At 48.4% G+C, this 23,014-nt stretch overlaps 1 protein-coding gene across 9 annotated transcripts in view; it reads right to left on the reverse strand.

Annotated features, from left to right (window-relative positions):
- LOC125972235 (aldehyde dehydrogenase family 3 member A2) overlaps nucleotides 1-23,014 on the reverse strand; it is a 131,745-nt gene that overhangs the window by 18,808 nt on the left and 89,923 nt on the right. For 4 of the 9 annotated variants that reach the window (XM_049725819.2, XM_049725818.2, XM_049725817.2 and 1 more), the window contains 3 exons: nucleotides 20,271-20,617; nucleotides 20,028-20,194; nucleotides 10,433-10,532 (listed from right to left, as the gene is read on the reverse strand). In XM_049725819.2, the coding sequence (XP_049581776.1) occupies nucleotides 10,433-10,532; nucleotides 20,028-20,194; nucleotides 20,271-20,617 (614 nt within the window). Of the gene's footprint in view, nucleotides 1-4,596; nucleotides 9,788-10,432; nucleotides 10,533-20,027; nucleotides 20,195-20,270; nucleotides 20,618-23,014 lie in introns of those variants that run through there. The other 5 variants (XM_049725822.2, XM_049725820.2, XM_049725825.1 and 2 more) reach the window with 3 other exon arrangements.

Consider the following 23,014-nt stretch of genomic DNA (forward strand, 5'->3'; position numbering starts at 1 on the left):
GCCTTTCTCCACACTCTGGCGCCTTGACTTCCAAATGAAAAACAAAACTTGCTTTCGTCTGAAAAGAGGACTTTGGACCACCCCGCAACTGTCCAGTGCTTCTTTTCCATAGCCCAAGTCAGACAATTATTCCGTTGTCTTGAGTGCAGAAGTGGCTTGACCATGGGAATACGGCTATTGTAGCCCATTTACCGGACACGTCTGTGAACAGTGGCTTTTGATACCTGGACTCCAGCTTCAGTCCACTGTCTTTGAAGCTCCCCTAAATTCTGGAAGCGATTCACAATGCTGTTAAGGCTGCGGTCATCTCTCTTGGTTGTGCAGCGTTTCCTGCCACATTTCCCCCTTCCAACAGACTTTTTGTGGCTGTGCTTTGAAACTGCACTCTGTGAACAGCTTGCTCTTTGAGAAATTTCTTTTTGTGTCTTACCCTCCTGATGGGGGGTGTCAATGATGGTCGGCTGGGCAGCAGTCAAATCAGCAGTCTTCCCCATACTTTTGATTTAGTTTACTAACCAAGCTGAGTGTTTTTCAAGGCTCAGGAAATCCTTGCAGGTGTTTCGAGTTAATTAGACGATTCAAGTGATTCGTTGAATACCCTACTAGTATACTTTTTTATGATATTCTAATATTTTGCGATAGGATATTTGAGTTTTCTTAAGCTGTATGCCATAATCAGCAATATTACAATAATAAAAGGCTTGCGATATTTTAGTTGATTTGTAATGAATCCAGAATGTATGACATTTTTGGGTTTTTAATTGCATTACAGAAAATAAAGAACTTTATCACAATATTCTAATTTTCCGAGACAGTCCTGTATTATTGATTCTATGACACAATGCTTCAGGCCAGCCCCAAAACATCACTGCTCTAGAGGAGATCTGCATGGAGGAATGGGCCAAAATATCACCAACAGTGTGTGGAGAACCTTGTGAAGACTTACAGAAAAAGTTTTACCTGTCATTGCCAACAAAGGGTATATAATAAAGTATTAATATGAACTTTTGTTATTGACCAAATCATTATTTTCCACCATAATTTGCAAATAAATTCCTTAAAAATCAGACAATGTGATTTTCTGGATTTTTTTTTAATTTTATTTTGTCTGTTATAGTTGAAATGTACCCATGATGAAAATTACAGCCCTCTCTCAGCTTGTGAGTGGGAGAACTTGCACTATTGGTGGCTGACTAAATACTTTTTTGACCCACTGTATATATCAGCCCCTCCGCGAGTCGTCACCTTATCGTGGTGGAGGGGTTTGCGTGCCCCTATGATCCTAGGAGCCATGTTGTCGGGGGCTTCATGCCCCTGGTAGGGTCACCCATGGCAAACGGGTCCTAGGTGAGGGGCCAGACAAAGCACGGCTCACAAGCCCCTTATGATGAGTAATATAAATGGACTTAGTTTTCCCTCGCCCGGACGCGGGTCACCGGGGCCTCCCTCTGGAGCCAGGCCTGGAGGCGGGGCTCGAAGGCGAGCGTCTGGTGGCCGGGCCTTCGCCCATGGGGCCCGGCCGGGCATAGCCCGAAATGGAAACGTGGGTCCCCCTTCCCATGGGCTCACCACCTGTGGGAGGGGCCGAAGGGGTCGGGTGCAATGTGAGCTGGGCGGCAGCCAAAGGCGGGGACCTTGGCGGTCTGATCCCCGGCTGCAGAAGCTGGCTCTTGGGACATGGAATGTCACCTCTCTGGCTGGAAAGGAGCCCGAGCTGGTGTGCGAGGCAGAAAGATTCCGACTAGATATAGTCGGACTAGCCTCCACACACAGTTTGGGTTCCGGTACAAGCCCTCTCGAGAGGGGCTGGACTCTCTTCCACTCTGGAGTTGCCCACGGTGAGAGGCGTCGAGCAGGTGTGGGTATACTTATTGCCCCCCGGCTGGGCGCCTGCACATTGGGGTTCACCCCGGTGAACGAGAGGGTAGCCTCCCTCCGCCTTTGGGTGGGGGGACGGGTCCTGACTGTTGTTTGTGTCTATGCACCAAACAGCAGCTCAGAGTACCCACCCTTCTTGGGGTCCCTGGAGGAAGTGCTGGAGAGCGCTCCTTCTGGGGACTCTATCGTTCTACTGGGTGACTTCAATGCTCACGTGGGCAATGACAGTGAGACCTGGAAGGGCGTGATTGGGAGGAACGGCCCCCCTGATCTGAACCCGAGCGGTGTTCTATTGTTGGACTTCTGTGCTCGACACGGATTTTCAATAATGAACACCATGTTCAAACATAAGGGTGTCCATGTGTGCACTTGGCACCAGGACACCCTAGGCCGCAGTTCGATGATCGACTTTGTAGTCGTGTCATCGGATTTGCGGCCGCATGTTTTGGACACTCGGGTGAAGAGAGGGGCGGAGCTGTCAACTGATCACCACCTGGTGGTGGGTTGGTTCCGATGGTGGGGGAAGATGCCGGTCCGACCTGGCAGACCCAAACGCTCTGTGAGGGTCTGCTGGGAACGTCTGGCAGAATCTCCTGTCAGGAAGAGCTTCAACTCCCACCTCCGGCAGAGCTTTTCCCACGTCCCGGGGGAGGCGGGGGACATTGAGTCTGAGTGGACCATGTTCCGCGCCTCCATTGTTGAGGCGGCCGACCGGAGCTGTGGCCGTAAGGTCGTTGGTGCCTGTCGTGGCGGCAACCCCCGAACCCGCTGGTGGACACCGGCGGTAAGGGATGCCGTCAAGCTGAAGAAGGAGTCCTATCGGGCCGTTTTGGCCTGCGGGACTCCGGAGGCAGCTGACGGGTACCGGATGGCCAAGCGGAACGCGGCTTCGGCGGTTGCTGAGGCAAAAACCCGGGCGTGGGAGGAGTTCGGTGAGGCCATGGAGAATGACTTTCGGACGGCTTCGAGGAAATTCTGGTCCACCATCCGGCGTCTCAGGAGGGGGAAGCAGTGCAACGTCAACACTGTTTACAGTGGGGATGGCGTGCTGCTGACCTCGACTCGGGACGTCGTGAGTCGGTGGGGAGAATACTTCGAAGACCTCCTCAATTCCACCTACACGCCTTCCATTGAGGAAGCAGGGCCTAGAGACTCTGAGGCGGATTCTCCAATCTCTGGGGTCGAAGTCACTGAGGTAGTTAAAAAACTCCTCGGTGGCAAGGCCCCGGGGGTGGATGAGATCCGCCCAGAGTTCTTAAAGGCTCTGGATGTTGTGGGGCTGTCATGGCTGACACGCCTCTACAACGTTGCGTGGACATCGGGGACAGTGCCTCTGGATTGGCAGACTGGGGTGGTGGTTCCCCTCTTTAAGAAGGGGGACCGGAGGGTGTGTTCCAATTACAGGGGAATCACACTCCTCAGCCTCCCTGGTAAGGTCTATTCAGGGGTGCTGGAGAGGAGGGTCCGTCGGGAGGTCGAACCTCGGATTCAGGAGGAGCAGTGTGGCTTTCGTCCTGGCCGTGGAACAGTGGACCAGCTCTACACCCTCGGCAGGATCCTCGAGGGTGCATGGGAGTTTGCCCAACCAGTCCACATGTGTTTTGTGGACTTGGAGAAGGCGTTCGACCGTGTCCCTCGGGAGGTTCTGTGGAGGGTGCTTCGGGAGTACGGGGTGCCGAGCCAACTGATAAGGGCGGTTCGGTCCCTGTATCACCGATGCCAGAGTCTGGTCCGCATTTCCGGCAGTAAGTCGGATTCGTTCCCAGTGAGGGTTGGACTCCGCCAAGGCTGCCCTTTGTCACCGATTCTGTTCATAATTTTTATGGACAGAATTTCTAGGCGCAGCCGAGGCGTTGAGGGGGTCCGGTTTGGGGACCTCAGCATCGCGTCTCTGCTTTTTGCAGATGACGTGGTGCTGTTGGCTTCTTCAGGCCGTGATCTCCAGCTCTCGCTGGAACGGTTCGCAGCCGAGTGCGAAGCGGTCGGGATGAGGGTCAGCACCTCCAAATCCGAGTCCATGGTCCTCGATCGGAAAAGGGTGGAATGCCCTCTCCGGATCGGGGATGAGATCCTGCCCCAAGTGGAGGAGTTCAAGTATCTTGGAGTCTTGTTCACGAGTGAGGGGAGGATGGAGCGTGAGATCGACAGGCGGATCGGTGCAGCGTCGGCAGTAATGCGGACCCTGTACCGGTCCGTTGTGGTGAAGAGAGAGCTGAGCCAAAAGGCAAAGCTCTCAATTTACCGGTCGATTTACGCTCCTACCCTCACCTATGGTCACGAGCTATGGGTCGTGACCGAAAGAACGAGATCTCGGATACAAGCGGCCGAAATGAGTTTTCTCCGCAGGATGTCCGGGCTCTCCCTTAGAGATAGGGTGAGAAGCTCGGTCATCCGGGAGAGACTCGGAGTAGAGTCGCTACTCCTCCACGTTGAGAGGAGCCAGATGAGGTGGCTCGGGCATCTTATCAGGATGCCTCCTGGACGCCTCCCTGGGGAGGTGTTCCGGGCATGTCCCACCGGTAGGAGACCCCGGGGACGACCCAGGACGCGCTGGAGAGACTATGTCTCTCAGCTGGCCTGGGAACGCCTTGGGATCCCCCGGGATGAGCTGGATGAAGTGGCTGGGGAGAGGGAAGTCTGGGAGTCCCTCCTGAAGCTGTTGCCCCCGCGACCCGACCCCGGATAAGCGGAAGAAGATGGATGGATGGATGGATGTATATATCAGGTATAACAAAGTATTAATATGAACTTTTGTTATTGACCAAATCCTTATTTTCCACCAAATCCTTATTTTCCACCATAATTTACAAATAAATTACTTAAGAATCAGACAATATGATTTTATGGATGTTTTATTTTTATTTTGTCATAGGTGAAGTGTACCCTATGATGAAAATTACAGGCATCTCTCAGCTTGTAAGTGGGAAAAGTTGCACAATTGGTAATATATATGTATATCCATCTATCTACAGTATCTCACAAAAGTGAGTACACCCCTCTCATTACTATCTATCTATCTATCTATCTATCTATCTATCTATCTATCTATCTATCTATCTATCTATCTATCTATCTATCTATCTATCTATCTATCTATCTATCTATCTATCTATCTATCTATCTATCTATCTATCTTTCTATCTATCTATCTATCTATCTATCTATCTATCTATCTATCTACAGTAGCTCACAAAAGTAAGCACACCCCTCTCATTTCTGCAATGTTTTAATTATATTTTGTCATGGAACAACATTGAAGAAATGACACTGAGACAATGTTAAGTAGTCACTGTAGAGCTTGGATAGCAAAGTAAATGTATTGTTACTTCAAAGTAACTCAAAATACAACAATGAATGTGTAAAATGCTGGCAATAAAAGTGAGTACAGCCCAACTGAAAATTTCAAAAATGGACCCGAATGTCAATATTTTATGTGGCCACCATTATTTTCCAGCCCCGCCGGAACCCTTTTAGGCATGGAGTTCGCCAGAGCTTCACAGAGTCGCCCCTGGAATCCGCTTCCACTCTTTCATGATGACATCACGGAGCTGGTGGATGTTGGAGACCTTGCGCTCCTCCACCTTCCATTTAAGGATGCCCCACAGATGTTCAATAGGGTTTAGGTCTGGGCGACATGCTTGGCCAGTCCATCACCTTCACCCTCAGCTTCTTTAGGAAGGCAGTGGTCGTCTTGGAGATGTATTTGGGTCGTAATCGTGTTGGAATACTGCTCTGCAGACCAGTTTACAGATCATGCTCTGCTTCAGTATTCCACAGTACATGTTGGCATTCATTGTTCCCTCAATGAACTGTAGCTCCCCAGTGCCAGCAGCACTCATACCACCCCAGACCATGACACTCCCACCACCTTGCTTGACTGTAGGCAAGACACACTTGTGATACCGTTATGATTTGTGGGTTGTTATTGTCTTGTCTTTTTTGTTGTATTGTCACTTCCTGTTTTGATAAGTAACTCTCCTCTCGTTTCAGTTCGAGGGCCCTTCCTCTGTGCGTCAGTCTGATTGTCCTCCCTGATCCTAATTGTGTGCACCTGTGCCCTGGATCCTAATTGTGTGCAGCTGCACCCTTACCCTTCTGTGTGTATTTAGTCAGCGTCTTCCCCTTGTCTTGTGCCAGTGCGTCTTGTCTCATCAGGAGTACCAGCGATCACGTTAATCTGAAGATACTTTTGAGAACCTTGTTTATTTTGTGAAGAAACCTTAGTAGTCTCGCTTTGCTGAGAATTTCAGTTTTGTTTTGCCACCTTGTTTTCCCTCTTTGAGGTGTTTTTGGTTTTTGCTGGCTCAAGCCTGTCAGAATAAATTCCTATTTTTTTGGTCACTCTGCATCCGAGTCATCTCCTTGATCCTAGCCTGACAGTACGCACTGGCCAGGCATGGACTCGGCAGAGTCGGAGCAGCTGACCGCTGCGATACGCTCCCAGGCATTGCGGCTCGCCCAACACCAGGAGCAAGTGGAGGCTCTGGGTCTTGGAGTCCAAGGGCTCGCGACGAGTCAGGAAGACAGAGGGGTGGTGGCTACTCAGGTGGGCCTGCTGAGCAAAAAGATGCTGGAAGTTATCTCGCTTTTGACCGCGGGATCAGGGGCGGCACCCAGTCCACCAGCTGCCTTCCCATTGCTCCCATTCCCGTAGGCTCCAGACTGGCTCCTTCTGAACCCTACTCCGGGAAAACCGGGCTCAGTAGATCATTCATTACTGAATGCGAAATGCATTTTGAGCGTTTTTCAGGTGAATTCCCCACGGATCGCTCCCGGGTAGCCTTTATGATCCCACCTAATGGGCTAGGGATTCCGCCACATGTCATTCCCTTCATGCCTTCAGCGAGGCCCTGCATTTGGTGTTCGATCCGATCTCCTCAGACCAGGAGAAGGCTCGGGAGCTATGCCGGCTGACCCAGGAAGTGAGTCTGTTGGGGACTATGCGATCCGCTTCCGCACTCTGGCCGTGGAAAGCGGGTGGAACCCCACGGCCTTGTATGACATCTTTCTCAGGGGCCTTTCGGGGCCCATCCAAGATCAGCTCATCCCCCTCGACCTCCCCACCGACCTTGACGCTCTCATTGCCCTAGCCATTAGCACCGATAATCACCGAGTCAGACTCAGCCATCCCCCGGGATCGAACCAATGCAGTTGGGCAGAGGAGGAAACCGAGGAGGAAAGGCAGCGCCGACGCCAGGAGGGTACATGTTTTTATTGCAGTGTGCAAGGACATATCCTCCCATCCTGCCCGGTGAAGAAAAACCTGATGGTGAGTAATTTTTCTGGCACCAATTAGAAGGTTCGGGACCAACCCATTGGCACTATTACTCACCTAGGAAAAGACACTGACATTGGGGTGCTAATAGACTCTGGGGCCGATGAGCTTTTGCTCGAAGATTGGGGGTCAAGTCTGAACTGTTAAACACTACCGTGAAAGCTAGGGCACTCTATGGAAAAAGCTTTTTGATATTACTCACATAACCGAGCCCATCACCCTGTTTTTTGGCAACCATCATGAGAAATTAAAATTGTCCCCTATGAACCCCCTTATCCTCGGAAACCCATGGTTAAAACGGCACAACCCAATCATAGACTGGAAAATCGGAGAGATAAGGGGATGGGGATTACATTGCAATATTTCATGTCTCATATCTAACCTCCCGATGGCCTCTAAAAGTGAATCTGTCCATGTTTATGCTTCCTCCACCATAGACCCAGAAACCCCAGGCCTGACTGGAGTGCCAGATTGTTATCACCAACTCGCAGATGTATTCAGTAAGGTGAAGGCCACCTCTCTACCGCCCCATCGCCCATATGATTGCGCCATTGAGCTCTTTCCCGGCTCTACCATACCCAAGGGGCGGCTTTATTCCCTTTCAGCACCCGAAAAACAGGCCCTGAATGACTATATTGATGCGTCTCTTAAAGCAGGTCTAATTAGACCATCATCGTCCCCTGCAGGGGCATGTTTATTTTTCGTAAACAAGAAAGACGGTACCCTACGCTCATGCATAGACTATAGCCCACTTAATCAGATCACGATTAAGAACAGATACCCCCTTCAAGTCAAGTCAAGTCAAGTCAAGTTTATTTGTATAGCCCTAAATCACAAACAGTCTCAAAGGGCTTCACATAGACACAAATTGACAATTATTCTCAAAGCATCCCCTGATCTTAAGCTCCCAAAAGGGCAAGGAAAAACTCAAAAACCCCTACCAGGGGAAAATGAGAAACCTTGAGAAGGGACCACAGATGGAAGGATCCCCCTTTCAGGATCACCAGGTTGTAATGGATGCAGAGAGGGCACAAGTAATACATAATATGAAAATCAATGAAAAAATGGATGTCGGAGGTGCCCTCGATTGTCCTGGCAGTGTCTTCAAAGAGGTTGAGCTGCAGTTTCCTCAACTTGAATTGGTCCCCGAGAATCCAGGTACCCGCTATCAGCTTTTGCGCCATCTAACCCCCTCCCAGCCAGGGAGGAGGGTGGGGAGAGAGAACAAAAACAAACTCCGGCCGAATCGGCCACTACAAGTTAGTTAAAGGCTATCTCATAGAAATGTGTCTTTAAACGTGTCTTAAATGTTTCTACTGAGGTAGCAGTTCTAATATCCATTGGTAGAGCATTCCAAAGCTCTGGAGTCCGAATAGAGAATGCTCTAGAACCTGCAGACATTTTCTTGGGCCTCGGTGTAACTAAAAGACTAGCATTTTGCGAACGAAGGTTACGATACGGAACATAAGGAACGACTAGGTCGACGAGATATGAAGCCGCCTTCCTCTCATGACAACAGTTTTTGACCAACTGCAACAAGCTCAGGTGTTTACAAAGCTAGATTTGAGCAACGCCTACCACCTAGTGCGCATACGGGATTTAATACTCCCAGAGGACACTTTGAATATCTAGTGATGCCGTTTGGCCTCACCAATCCACCCGCGGTATTCCAGGCTATGATCAATGACGTACTGGGAGATTTCTTGGATCGTTTTGTATATGTATATTTGGACAACATTCTCATCTATTCACCAGATGTCATACCGTTATGATTTGTGGGTTGTTATTGTCTTGTTTTTTTGTTGTATTGTCACTTCCTGTTTTATTTTGATAAATAACTCTCCTCTCGTTTCAGTTTGTGGGCCCTTCCTCTGTGCGTCAGTCTGATTGTCCTCCCTGATCCTAATTGTGTGCACCTGTGCCCTGGATCCTAATTGTGTGCACCTGCACCCTTACCCTTCTGTGTGTATTTAGTCAGCGTCTTCCCCTTGTCTTGTGCCAGTGCGTCTTGTCTCATCAGGAGTACCAGCGATCACGTTAATCTGAAGATACTTTTGAGAACCTTGTTTATTTTGTGAAGAAACCTTTGTAGTCTCACTTTGCTCAGAGAATTTCAGTTTTGTCTTGCCACCTTGTTTTCCCTCTTTGAGGTGTTTTTGGTTTTTGCCGGCTTAAGCCTGTCAGAATAAATTCATATTTTTTTGGTCACTCTGCATCCGAGTCCTCTCCTTGATCCTAGCCTGACACTTGTCTTTGTACTCTTCACCTGGTTGCCGCCACACACGCTGGACACTGTCTGCATGGCTGTCGTCCCAGGAAAAAGCCTCTTCTAAAAAAGATGCACAAGGAAGCTCGCAAAAGGTTTGCTGAAGATAAGCAGTCTAAGGATATGGGTTACTGGAACCATGTCCAGTGGTCTGATGAGACCAAGATAAACATATTTGGTTCAGATGGTGTCCAGCGTGTGTGGTGGCAACCAGGTGAAGAGTACAAAGACAAGTGTGTCTTGCCTACAGTCAAGCATGGTGGTGGGAGCGTCATGGTCTGGGGGTCATCATGGAAGAGTGGAAGAGGATTCCAGCGGCGGCCTGTGAAGCTCTGGTGAACTCCATGCCTAAAAGGGTTACGGAGGTGCTGGAAAATAATGGTGGCCACACAAAATATTGACATTTAGGTCGAATTTTGACATTTTCAGTTGGGGTGTACTCACTTTTGTTGCCAGCATTTTACACATTCATTGTTGTATTTTGAGTTACTTTGAAATAACAATACATTTACTCAAAAAGTGTACTCACTTTTGTTGCCAACATTATACACATTTATTGTTGTATTTTGAGTCAGTTTGAAGTAACAATACATTTACTTTGCTATCCAAGCTCCATAAGTGACTACTTAACATTGTCTTAAAGGGTCTTAATCTGAAGTGGCAACAGGCTGTGAGAAGCAGAGGTACAACTAAAGCAGGAGATACGTGGATTTTGAATTGCTGTATTGAGTCAGCTTCATATTTTTAAGTGTTTGTGTATTGCTTTTTTGAATAATGCACTTGGCCTAAATAGTTTGCTGATGTGCTTGACTAATTTTGTTTTAAATTTCAATTATCAAGTACACTTCACGAATGAGAATGTGGATTTCAAATGTTAACTTCGTGTATTCAACTTTGTGAGTGTGTGTGTGTGTTTGTTGTGTGTGTGTATGCGTGCGTGCGTGCGTGCGTGCGTGCGTGCGTGCGTGCGTGCCTGTGTGCTGTCCCTGCATAAAAATGTTAAGCCATCTTACCTATACCACCAAATGGGAGTGAAATGAGTGTGTAGTGCATCATAACGTCATTAACGGTCACTCCTCCACTTGTCGTCTCTTTAATCATCTTTTTAGTGACCTTAAATAAAACAAAGATATCAGACATTAAAAATGAAAGGAAAAGAAATAAAGTGTCCCTATAAACTACTATATTAATGTTCCCCCTGGTCCACAAGGCAAAGTAGAGCACCAAATAAACTAGTATTGGGTCATGAGTGAACGATTCGCTCAAAAGAACGAATCTTTTCAGTGAACGAATCACTTCTTGAAGTCACTGCATTTCGCGTTCATGGCGAGAACGGGTCAGTGAGTGAGTGATTTGCCTTCCCGTTCATAGCGAGAACGGATCAGTGAGAACGAGTCAGTGGGCGAGTGATTTGCCTTTCCCGTTCATCGCGAGAATGGATCAGTGAGGAACGAGTCAGTGAGTGAGTGATTTGCCTTTCTCGTTCATCGCGAGAATGGATCAGTGAGTGAACTGCCTTCCCGTGCATCAACGGATCAGTCAGTGAACGTGTTGTGTCTCCTGGCGTGAACAATTCAGTGAATGAACGTGAAGTATGTAAGCCAGAATGTAGATTTACGATTTGCCAAGGAAAGAAGGAACCACTAACTGAAACACCTCTTATTTTGTGCTCGTTTTCTCCAAGCTAACGACTGACTTAATTGCATGAAGGCATGCTTCTCTTTGGGTAATCTTTATTTTATAATACTTACAGTAGTTTTTTAAATAACGTGTATGTATATATACGCTTACATATTGTTATCCAATGGGATGCGCTGGTAGGCAACAGCGGGAAGATTATCCTTCTCTTTGGGTAATCTTTATTTTATAATACTTACAGTAGTTTTTAAATAACTTGTATGCATATATACGCTTAAATATTGTAATCCAATATATCGACTGCAATTTCACATTAGATTGCTGGTTTGAAATTTACTTTATTATTATTATTATTATTATTTTAATAAACATTTATTTTAAAACTTGTCAGGTGTTTGAGTGTTTTATTCCTTGTTTTTATTTTTGTGCATGAAAACATAAAAATCAGACATTTGGTTAACTGCTTTATATGACAATATGTATATGTTTTACGTTGTGTTATATGTGTTGGTGTCCCCCCCCCAAATAACAAATGTTGGCATCATGTTTTTTTTTTTTTTTTCCGTTCAAAATTTTATCCAAACACAAACACATTCGGTATAATAACAAGCCAACAAATACCAAATAAAACATCAATATCGGCATAACGTGTGTCGGCTGGGATAGCAGCAATGCTGTCCGTCACTCACTCGTGAATCTTCGCGAACGACCAGCAGCGAGCGTTAGATGGAGGAGGGACTTTACGAGTCAGTGACGCAATTTCCCGTTCACGACCGAGTGAGTGACAAGCGCGATCAAACCGTGTGAACATCCTTGACGCACTGAGGGGCATTACATTGGTGTCAGAAGTCTTGGGTTCACTTGTACACCGACTTTTGTGTGTCAGGATGTTCGGCGACTTTGTCATTCATCGCGAGGTGAAGGAGGAGGCCGGGCCGTGTGGCGGCGGCAGCGGGCAGCCGGAGGTAAAGGTGGAAGCCGTACGGTGCGGCCATTTTTGTAGTGTTTCGCGCCTTCCTGATCATGAGCCCGCCCAGGTGCGGCTACGTCATGACGCAGCGGCGGCGCTGGACGTAAATAAACATGGCGGCGCCCTTGAGCTCACGTGGTCGGCGATGAAAGCGCTTAAGTTTTCCGGGGAGGGAAGTTGGGAGGCGTATCGAGCACAGTTCGAGTTGGTGGCTGATGCAGCGGATTGGTCGGAGAGGGTGAAAGCGGGACAATTAGCGCTTTCGCTGACAGAAAACAATACGTCCTGTCTGCTGCTGCTGATCCCTGAGGAGAGACTCGATTACAACGCGCTAGTGAGAGCGTTGCAGAGGCGCTTCGGGGAGTTCATTTTAAAAGACTCTCTGCGCTGTGAGTTGAAGCAGCGTGTCCGGCGCCTGGATGAGCCTCTCCATTGCCTCGCCCATGAGATCGAGAGCCTGGGTCAGCGCAGGTATGATGACATGCCAGTTGGAGTCCAAAATGAACTGGTACGTTATCAGTTTATCCAAGCACTCAGACCGGATGAGCTGCGCCTGCACGTCCAGCTAGCCCATCCGACAGCGCTGGGAGAGGCGCTGGCCCTCGCCATGGAAAGGGAGATTGCAGTGAAGGGGGCGCTACAATCTGCTCCGTTTCGGCAACGTCGTTGTCGGAAGGTGTGTGTGATAAACAGCACAGCGTGAGGAAGGAAGTAGTCGGCGTGCACGCCCCGCAGTCTGCTGGGGTTGCGGGCAGTCTGGTCATCTGCTGCGTCGCCGCCCGAAGATGACAAACCAGCAGGGAAACGGGAAAGGGTCCATTCCATCTGGGAGAAGAACTGCAATGGGCTGGATATCGAACAGCGGGAGCATTTGTGGCAGGTGCTCTGGGACTTTGAGTACATCTTTGCCTTCAGTGAGAATGAGGTGGGCCTCGCTCACTTAGTGGAGCACCACATCGACACCGGGGACGCGCAACCGGTCAAGGTGCGGCCCCGACGCTTGCCTCTGGTCCAGCAGGAGGCTGCAGATCAGGAGGTCCGCGCCATGCTCGAGGAAGCAATTATAGAGCCCTCCGACAGTCCGTGGGCGTCTGGCGTGGTCATGGTGCCCAGAAAGAAGAGTGCCAGACCGCGTTTCTGTGTGGACTACAGGCCACTTAATAAAGTGACGAGGAAGGACTGCTACCCGCTTCCGCGGATAGGAGACATTGGATTTGGTCTCAGGGTCTGCCTGGTTCTCATCACTCAACTTGTGCAGTGGCTACTGGCAGGTCCCTCTCACCGCTGAGTCCAGACCTAAAATGGCATTCTGTACCACCCATGGGCATTGGCAGTTTAAGGTCATGAGTTTTGGACTATGCAATGCACCAGGGACATTTGAGCGATTGATGGACACCGTGCTCTCGAACATACCAAGGCAGAAGTGCTTGATGTATTTGGATTATGTCCTCGTCCATGGTGGGTCCTTCCAGGCTGAGCTGGATTCTCTGAGGCTGGTGCTTGAGAGAATTGCGGCAGCTGGACTGAAGCTGCATCCAGAAAAGTGCCCCTTTATGCGGCAAGAGGTGGAGTTCCATCGTGTGAACGGCAAAGGCATCAGCACGTTGGAGGAGAAGGTCAGTGCAATCAAAGACTGGCTAGTACCGAGAGACCAGAAGCCCCTTAAAAGCTTCTTGAGGCTACAGACGGTTTGTGAAAGGATTTTCTTGCATCGGGGCGCCCTTGTTCTTTCTCCTTCGATGTGACCAATCCTTCACGTGGACGCCGGACTGTCAGGAGGCAGTTTACTACCTAAATAGGGCGCTCATCAGCGCTCCTGTTCTCGCCCCACCGGATCCAGCGCTGTCTTTTGTGCTGGACATAGACACTAGTAATGTCGGCATGGGGGAAGTGTTGTCGCAGGCGGCGCCAGATGGTGAGAGAGTGGTGGCCGACTTCAGCCGCACCTTTAGTAAGAGTGAACGCCGCTACTGTGTCACCAGACGTGAACTGCTGGCAGTTATTTTGGCGGCCCGTCACTTCAAATATCACCTGTGTGGCGTGCCATTCACCATCAGGACTGACCACGCTGCCCTGCAGTGATTAATGTCATTCAAGGAACCTGAGGGTCAAGTGGCACGGTGGCCGGCGGAACTGCAGTCATTCCACTTCACTGTGGTGCATCGGGCCGGGACCGGCACACCAACGCCGATGCCCTTTCCCGACGACTGTGTGCTGTTGACGCCTGCACCTACTGCGAGATGTCAAGGAGTTGGAGTTGTGTTCCGAGGGCACTGCTGCTGGACCATCGTGCTGCACCTTGGAAGCTATGGATGCTGCGGAGTGGGCTGTGAAGCAGGAGGGGGACCGTGATCTCAATCCAGTGTGCCAGTGGGTCCAGAATGGCAGGAGGCCACCCTGGGAGGATGTGATGGGACTCTCCGTTGCTACCAAGGACCTGTGGAGCAAGTTCTCGGTGCTGTGCCAAAGGATGGCGTGCTTCAGCATGCGTGGAAGGAACCAGCCACCGGTGGCTGGCCAGAGGAAAGGTGGCAGGTGGTGGTGGTTGGAACTCTCCGAGAAGCGGTGCTGAGGGCCTGCCACAGGGGTACCGGTTCGGGACACTTTGGCAGCGCGAATACTCTCCGACGGCTGCGGCAAGGGTTCTACTGGGGTCAGCATCGTCAAGACGTGGAGGACTTCTGCCGGCGTTGTGATGAGTGTGCAACCTCAGGACCAGTCGCACGCACCGCTTCAGCAACAGAAGGTTGGGGCGCCCGCCCATGGATAGGGTTGCTGTGGACATCATGGGTCCCTTTCCCATGACTGATAGAGGGAACCGTTATGTGCTGTGTGCAATGGATTATGTCACCAAGTGTCCAGAGGCGTATGCACTTCCAGATCAGGAGGTGGAGACGGTGGCTGACGCGCTGCTGGAGGGCATGTTCTGACGGTTTGGAACTGCTGACATTCTCCACAGCGACCAAGGCCGAAATTTCGACTCCAATGTTTTCGCTGCGCTTTGTGAGCGCCTGGACATGCAGAAGACACGCACCACCCCTTTGCATCCGCAGAGTGATGGTCTTGTGGAACGGTTTAACCGCACCATGCAGCAGCAGCTCACCATCCTCACCTCCAATCCCCAACATGACTGGGACCGACACATTCCGCTGGTGCTGATGGCTTATCGTTTGGCCGTTCAAAGTTCCACGAGCTGCACTCCTGCTCTGCTGATGCTGGGTGCGGGAAATCAGGACGCCGGCGGAATTGGCGGGGCTGGAGTATGCCCGGAGACTGAAGGATTGACTGGAGGCGGTGCATGCATTCGCCCGGGACCAGCTGGAGAAAGCCGGTGTGCGCCAGAAGTGGAACTACGACATGCGGAGCAAGGTGCGGAACTTCCAGATTGATGAGCTAGAAGAAGGGACGCTGCCCCAAGTTGGACAGCCATTGGTATGGCCCATGCAGGGTGCTTGAGCGGGTGGAGGAGGTGGTCTACCGAGTGGCGGTTCCCCCTAGGGGCAGAAGGGTTGCCCTGCACCGAGACAGGTTGGCTCCGTACCGGGGCAGTGGTGTTCCCGTGTTTGAGGCGGGGTCGGCTTCACCACTTCGGAACGTGGAACGGATTCATGTTCCCCAGATTCCACCAGTGTTGTCCCTGTTCAGGTGGCAAGCGGTGGAAGCAGCCCGGGCCGACCCCAGAGACGGAAGTGAAAGCCACGACGGCTGGATGACTGTTTTTGTTGACCCCCGGGTCAAGGGGTTTCATAAAGGGGAGGAAAGTGTAATGTGTTTTATTATTTGTTCTTGTAGTTGTGCATGTGAGGGCGGGGCCAGGAGTGAGAAGTGATGTCATGCGGGTGGGTTGTGCGGGCTGGTTAGCTTGGCAATCAGTTGGTGTGTGGAGCGCATGGACGTGAGTTGTGGCCACCAGCAACTCCTGTATGCATAATAAATATAAAAGCGGAGATCAAACCGTGTGAATGTGCTTGACGCACTGAGGGGCATTACAATGCATTACATTTTGCACCTCTGAGAGACTCAGTGCGCCACCGCACACTTACAATTAAATATGTAGTAGACCAGGTTGACCAAATGGTGAAGAAGTGACAAAGAAAAAAAGCATTATTTCTTGTTGCCAATAGGTAGCATTACCACTACGATAAAAAGTAAATGTAGATGTCTTCAGGCTTAGACTTTCATCCAATGTGCGAAATTTTGACAAGATTTGATCAAGAGGGTATTGTTGCAGCAAGCTTTAAAAGTCAAAGCTATGCTAAATTGCAATGCATTTATTTTACTCAGGTCTATTAGAGATGAGATCACAGAGATTGCGGTTATGTTCCCGAGTTGCCGCCGATTGCGGTTATGTTCCCCAGTTGCCGCCGATTGCGGTTATGTTCCCGAATTGCCGCCAATTGCGGTTACGTTCCCGAGTTGCCGCCGATGGCGGTTACGTTCCCGAGTTGCCGCCAATCGCGGTTCTGTTCACCCATGTGCCGCGAAGCGCGGTTTGGACTCCATGTGCCGCCGAGCGCGGTTCAGACTTTCCTGCCAGTACAGAGTTTGTCATAGACCAGTGGGGTCATTTGGAGTGGTGCGCTCCCCCCCCCCCCTCCCCCGCTCGCCATGTGGGGGTTCGTTTTTTTGGGACGTCGGGAGCCGTCCCTTGTGGGGGGGTACTGTCACGTCTCGTCACCGGGTGCTTTATTATGTCTAGGTTGCCATGGTTTCTGTTTGTGTCGCCCCTCCCCTCTTGTGTTGCCTCACAATCAATGTAATCAGTCACCTGCCTCTTGTTACCTGTAGTGTATTCTGTCTGTAGTCTGTCTTTTGAGTTCTCCAATAAACCCTGGTCCAAGCTGCATTTGGTCGCCCTGCTCCATTCCGATTCATGACAGTGTGTTTTTTTTTTTTTTTTTCCGGGCACTCCGGTTTCCTCCCACATCCCAAAAAACGTGAGCAGCAGCGGTGCCGCGCTCAGGAATCATTTGGTGATCTAATTAAAATACTTTTTTTAACATTACCATCATAAATGAAACACCCACAGTTCCAATTCAAACTTATAAAACACTTCTCTAATATGTAACCACTGTAAAAGGTCACCATTAAAAGACTGGACTAGGTCTGGCAAAGACAGGTCGTTTTTGTAGGTCTTGGTCTGTGACATATTCCTCTTAAAATTTTGTAGATCTTGGTAAAACGTACTACTGGGCCGTTAAAAAAACTTGTAGGGTGTGGTACTTAAACATATTCTAATCACACAATTGCCTAATAAAATATTGATCCTATTGCCAGGCTTGGTGGATTTGCAAAGTTTTGGGTTAAAAGAGGTTCGAGCTTCGACAGCTCCGGTGGTAGGGGAGGATGCCCGTTAAATCTGCCAAACCTACGTAAACTCATCGTAAACGTATTGTGAAGGTTTGCTGGGAACGTCTGTTTCAACTCCCAGAATTTCGCTCAAGTCCCGGGGGAGGTGGGGGACATTGAGTCTGAGTGGACCATGTTCCGTGCCTCCATTGTTGAGGCAGCTGATCAGAACTGTTACCATAAGCTGGTTGGTACCCGTCGTGGCTGCAGTCCCTGGACACCGCTGGTAAGGGATGAAGTCAAGCTGAAGAAAGAATCCTATCAGGCCTTTTTGACCTGTAGGACTCTGGAGATAGCTGGCCACAGCTGAACACAGGTTCAACAGTCTCTGAAGCAAAAAAATCGGGCGTGGGAGGAGGAACGATTTATGGACGGGTTTGAGGAAATTCTGGTCCACCAGTCTTCGTCTTGGGAAGGGAAAGCAGTGCATATACTGGAGATGGGGTGCTTGACCTCAACTCGGGACCTTGTGAGTCGGTAGGGAGAATACTTTAAAGACCTCAATTTTAGCGACACACTTTGCAGTGACGAAGCAGTGCCTGGAGACTCTGAGGTGGGCTTTCCCATCTCTGGGGTTGAAATCATTGAGGTGGTTAAAAAGCTCGGTGGCAAGGTGGGGTGAATGACATCTGCCCGGAATTTCCAAGACAATTCAGGTGGAGTAGTGTGATTTTTGTCCTGGCAGTTGACCAACTCTACACTGTCTGCAAGGTCCTTGGGGGTGCATGGGAGTTTACCAACCAGTCTACATGTGTTTTGTGGCCCTGGGGAAGGTGTTCGACCCTGTCCCTCTGGGATTTCTGTGAGTGGTCCTGAGGGAGTACGGTAAGCCAGAATTTGGTCCACATTTCTGGCAATAAGTTGGATTCGTTTCCAGTGAGGATTGGACTGCGCCAAGGTTGCCATTTGTCACTGATTCTGTTCATAACTTTTATGGACAACATTTCTAAGCACAGCCAAGGCATTGAGGGGTCTGGTTTAGAGGCTTTTTGCAGGCGATGTGGTGCTGTGAGGTTCGTCAAGCCATGATCTCCAACTCTCACTGCAGCGAGTGTAAAGCAGTTGGGATGAAATCAGCATCATCAAATCTGATGCCATGTCGTAAAAGGGTGGAATGCCCTCTCCGGGTTGGGGGTGAGATCCTGCCCAAAGTGGAGAAATTCAAGTATTTTGAGGTCTTGATCACGAGTGGGGGTAGAATGAAGTAGGAGATTGACAGGCGGATCAGTACAGCGTCTGCTTTGACTCTGTGACTCTGGTCTGTCATAGTGAGCCGGAAGGCGAAGATTTCAATTTACCAGTCAATCTTCGTGCCTGCACTCACCTATGGTCACAGGCTGTGAGTCATAACAGAAAGAATAAGATCCTGGATACAAGCAACCAAAACTATTTTCTTCGCAGGGTGTTCGGGCTCTCCCTTGGAGATAGGGTGAGAAGCACTGTAATACACAAATTGAGCCGCTTCTGCCGAACCAGATGAGGTGGCTCAGGCATCTTATTAGGATGGCTCCTGGACGCCTACCTGGTGAGGTGTTCCAGGCATGTCCCTCCGGAAGGAGACTCCGGGTATGACCCAGGACACACTGGATGGCTATGTCTCTCAGCTGGCCTTGGGGGAACGCCTCCAAATCCCCCGGTATGAGCTGGACAAAGTGGCTGGGGAAAGGGATGGATCAGGATCTATAGATGTTTTGCTCGTGCACTTTAGAATAGACCTCATCTCATCTTGAGTGACTGGCCTCAGCACAAAAGCTGCTACAGCGGATTTAGCCTCCTCAAAATGATTCCAGTGCAGCTGCTGATCAGGGATGACCTTGGCTACTTGCTGTGCAACATCAACAAAGTAGTTACTGAAACTTTCATATATTATATCCTTGTTGTTTGTCGCTATTGTTTATACTGAAATAATTGGGGTGTTCAAAGTTTATTTCACAACCTGTAATCAAATTGATTATATTCCAGTTTCTTGGTGTACTCCTTATTCTTTTCTAAGAGCTTCTCAAAGTATTCCTTCTTATCTCTTCTCAATAGATAATCAACCTTATTTCTATAACCTTTATATTTTGTAAAAGATTTTCAGTTCAATCTTTTAAAAAAAAATGCATTTTTCCTGCATGCTTTGTTTTGCTAGTCCCACTGAGCCATGGTTTTCTCGTTTTGTTCTGACATTGCCGAAATCTTTGACTAATCAACATAGAGTGGAAGCAATGTTTTTAGAAAACATTCATATGCCCTGTTTATATATGCTTTATACATGTCATCCCATTGTTTCAGCATTTCTTGTTCTAAATCTGTCATTTTTCTTTTTTAATTCTTCTGAAAGTTTCTTTTGTTGTTTTTTTTGCCCCAATTATCTTTTTGATCACAGATGGAGAAGACTGGCAGATGGTTTGAAATGAATGCATGGCTGTGCAGTTTTGGATCCTACCCTTTTTGTTATGGTGGTTGATGTTAAACTATTGTCTCTCTCGTGCATCATTTTGAATGACAATGGACTTCCGCCTCCGAAGACTGACATTGCGCAAGGATACGTAACATCAAATATGTGAATTTGAATGGACTGTTTGTTTTGAGCTTAGACTTAGCCGCAATGAGAGATGTGGCTTGCCAGGCTAGGTAATGTCAAGTCCAGAGTAGTACAGCCTTCTCACCTTTTTGTCAGAGGAGAATATGTAGAGGGCCAAAGGTTTGTCTCTCTTATTGATGAAATTAATGGCTTCATCTAGGCCACTCACAGTCACTATCGGCAACAGAGGACCAAATATTTCTTCCTGCATCAGCTTGGAATCAGGGGGCACATCCTTCAATATGGTCGGAGCTGTTTGAGCAATCATTCAGTTAACACAAACTATCATCTTACACAGCTATGTGCTTTATATGAAGAGCACACCTACCAATATAGCGCTGTGAGGCATCATACTGGCCACCAAGTACTGGTGCATACCCCTCCATCAGACCCACAACTCTGTTGAAGTGAGTTTGGTTAATGATGCGACCATAGTCTGGTGATGATTTGGGGTCTGGACCATAAAATTCCTGTGATAAATTAAAGTTGTCCATCAACTGAAATTCCATCCTGTCATACTTGAAGGGAGACCTACGTACTATAACATTGTGCATTACCAAAAGTGTTTGTCGGATGCATTCCACCACACGGCCTTGTACACAAGGTTCACACAGTATGTAGTCTGGAGCAATACACGTCTGACCACAGTTGACAAATTTTCCCCATGTAATACGACTAAAGAAACAGAAGCAAAACAAAAAAATGAAATCAGGCACTCATAACAGTAGAGTACAGAGTACAACATACAACAGAGTAAAATTATTATTTTGCTCCTTATTTTCTAAAAGAATGTGAGAAAGGTGCAGGTTATTCTTTCTATATAGTACAAGGCCAGAGTACAGTTTAAACCAGGGATGGGCAAACCTTTTGAATTGCGGGCCGAATTGGGTTCTAAATTTTGACCGGGGGGGGCGGCTCGGTGGCGCACTGGGTAGCACGTCCGCCTCACAGTTAGGAGGGTGCGGGTTCGATTCCACCTCCGGCCCTCCCTGTGCGGAGTTTGCATGTTCTCCCCGAGCCCGCGTGGGTTTTCTCCGGGCACTCCGGTTTCCTCCCACATCCCAAAAAACATGCTTGGTAGGCCGATTGATCACTCTAAATTGTCCCTAGGTGTGAGTGCGAGTGCGAATGGTTGTTTGTCTCTGTGTGCCCTGCCATTGGCTGGCAACTGGTTCAGGGTGTCCCCCGCCTACTGCTCGATGACAGCTGGGATAGGCTCCAGCACGCCCGCGACCCCCGTGGGGACTAAGCGGTTCAGAAAATGGATGGATGGATGGATTTTGACCGGGGGGCCGAACCAGGAGCAGATGGATGTAATGTTTGTGTTTTATAAACGACATATAAAGGTCATTGCATAAAAGGTTTTGGCCTTTAGTACGTAGTAAAGCATGGATATTCCAAAAACAAATGCATTTATTAATAGCATTAAAAAAAATATTTCACCAAAAAAACTGCTATCAGTGATTCTCATTAAATACGACACTGTTATTATGAATAACAGTTTCCATCACTTCAGCACCTGCAGGTCAGATTTATGAAAGATGTTTATTTTATGAGGTGAAATCACATCAAACGGCAAACATTCTGACCAAATACATCATCTTGAAGAATCAGCGAAAAAATACATCCAAATAAAGTAATCCAAACGGCAGCACAGTGAGGGGTATCTGAAAATCAGAGCAGAGCTTTAACTCACAAACACCTGGTGACAGAGGTGAGGAAACGGGAAACACTTTGTTCGATTAACGTATTTAAAACATTTGAAGTTCTCACTGTCCGATCCACCGCTTTACCGTCATTTTATCTTGCTGTTATTTACCGCTTACTCTGGCTTCCTTGATGAATTTTCAGAATTTGTGGCTGATCTAGTGACAAATGCGGATAATATAATAATCATGGGCGATTTCAATATCCACATGAATTTACCGTCAGAGCCACTTACTTCGGCGTTTCAGACTTTAACTGATACGTTTGGTTTTAAGCAAGCCGTACAGGCAGCAACGCATAAGAATGGAAATACCTTAGATCTGGTCTTATCCCAAGTACTGGCAACCTCAAATATAACAGTCCTGCCATACACTACTGTTTTGTCTGATCATTACTTAATAAAATTGGAAATTTTAGTTCTTTTTCAAAGACAAGAGAGCAATCAGAATTATAGCAGTCGTAATATTAACTCCATGACTGCAACTGCGCTATCTGAGTTACTGTCGCCGGCAATTGCCATATTTCCCGCATATATCGGCTCCATTGATAATCTTAGAAATGAATTTAATGCAACGTTGTTAAATGCTATCGACTCTGTGGCGCCGCTACGTCTGAAAACTCGCCGTAGATTGCCTACTCCGTGGTTCACAGATGAAACACGTACGCTTAAGCAATTATGCAGAAAGCATGAGCCCAAATGGCGTTTAACCAAACTTGAGGTTTTCCATCAGGCATGGCGTGACAGCCTCCTGAAATATAAAGATGCGCTTATCTTAGCAAAAACTCGTTATTTTTTGCAAGTCATTAATCTCAATAAAAACAATCCAAAATACCTATTTGATACAGTGGCAAAGCTAACACTACGCCAGCCGACCCCCGATAGCTCCTTCCACTCAGCTGACGAGTTCATGAAATGTTTCGCTCAAAAGATTGAATCCATTAGGGATAAGATCAAGATGACCATTCCAATCGCTCAGTCGAGACCGCCAGCGCTGACGATCATGCAATAACACTCTCAAATTTTAAAAGCGTGTCCCATGATAGGCTTACACAATTGGTTAGTGCGGCCAAACAAATATGTTTACTCGACCCGCTTCCAGCCAAACTATTTAAAGAATTATTTCAAATTTTAGGACCGTCTGTCTTAAATATAATTAATCTGTCTGTCTCCTCCCCTCCGCGAGTCGTCACCTTATCGTGGTGGAGGGGTTTGCGTGCCCCTATGATCCTAGGAGCCATGTTGTCGGGGGCTTCATGCCCCTGGTAGGGTCACCCATGGCAAACGGGTCCTAGGTGAGGGGCCAGACAAAGCACGGCTCACAAGCCCCTTATGATGAGTAATATAAATGGACTTAGTTTTCCCTC

The sequence above is a fragment of the Syngnathus scovelli genome, chromosome 7 (genome assembly GCF_024217435.2).
Source record: "Syngnathus scovelli strain Florida chromosome 7, RoL_Ssco_1.2, whole genome shotgun sequence".
Lineage (NCBI taxonomy): Eukaryota > Metazoa > Chordata > Actinopteri > Syngnathiformes > Syngnathidae > Syngnathus > Syngnathus scovelli.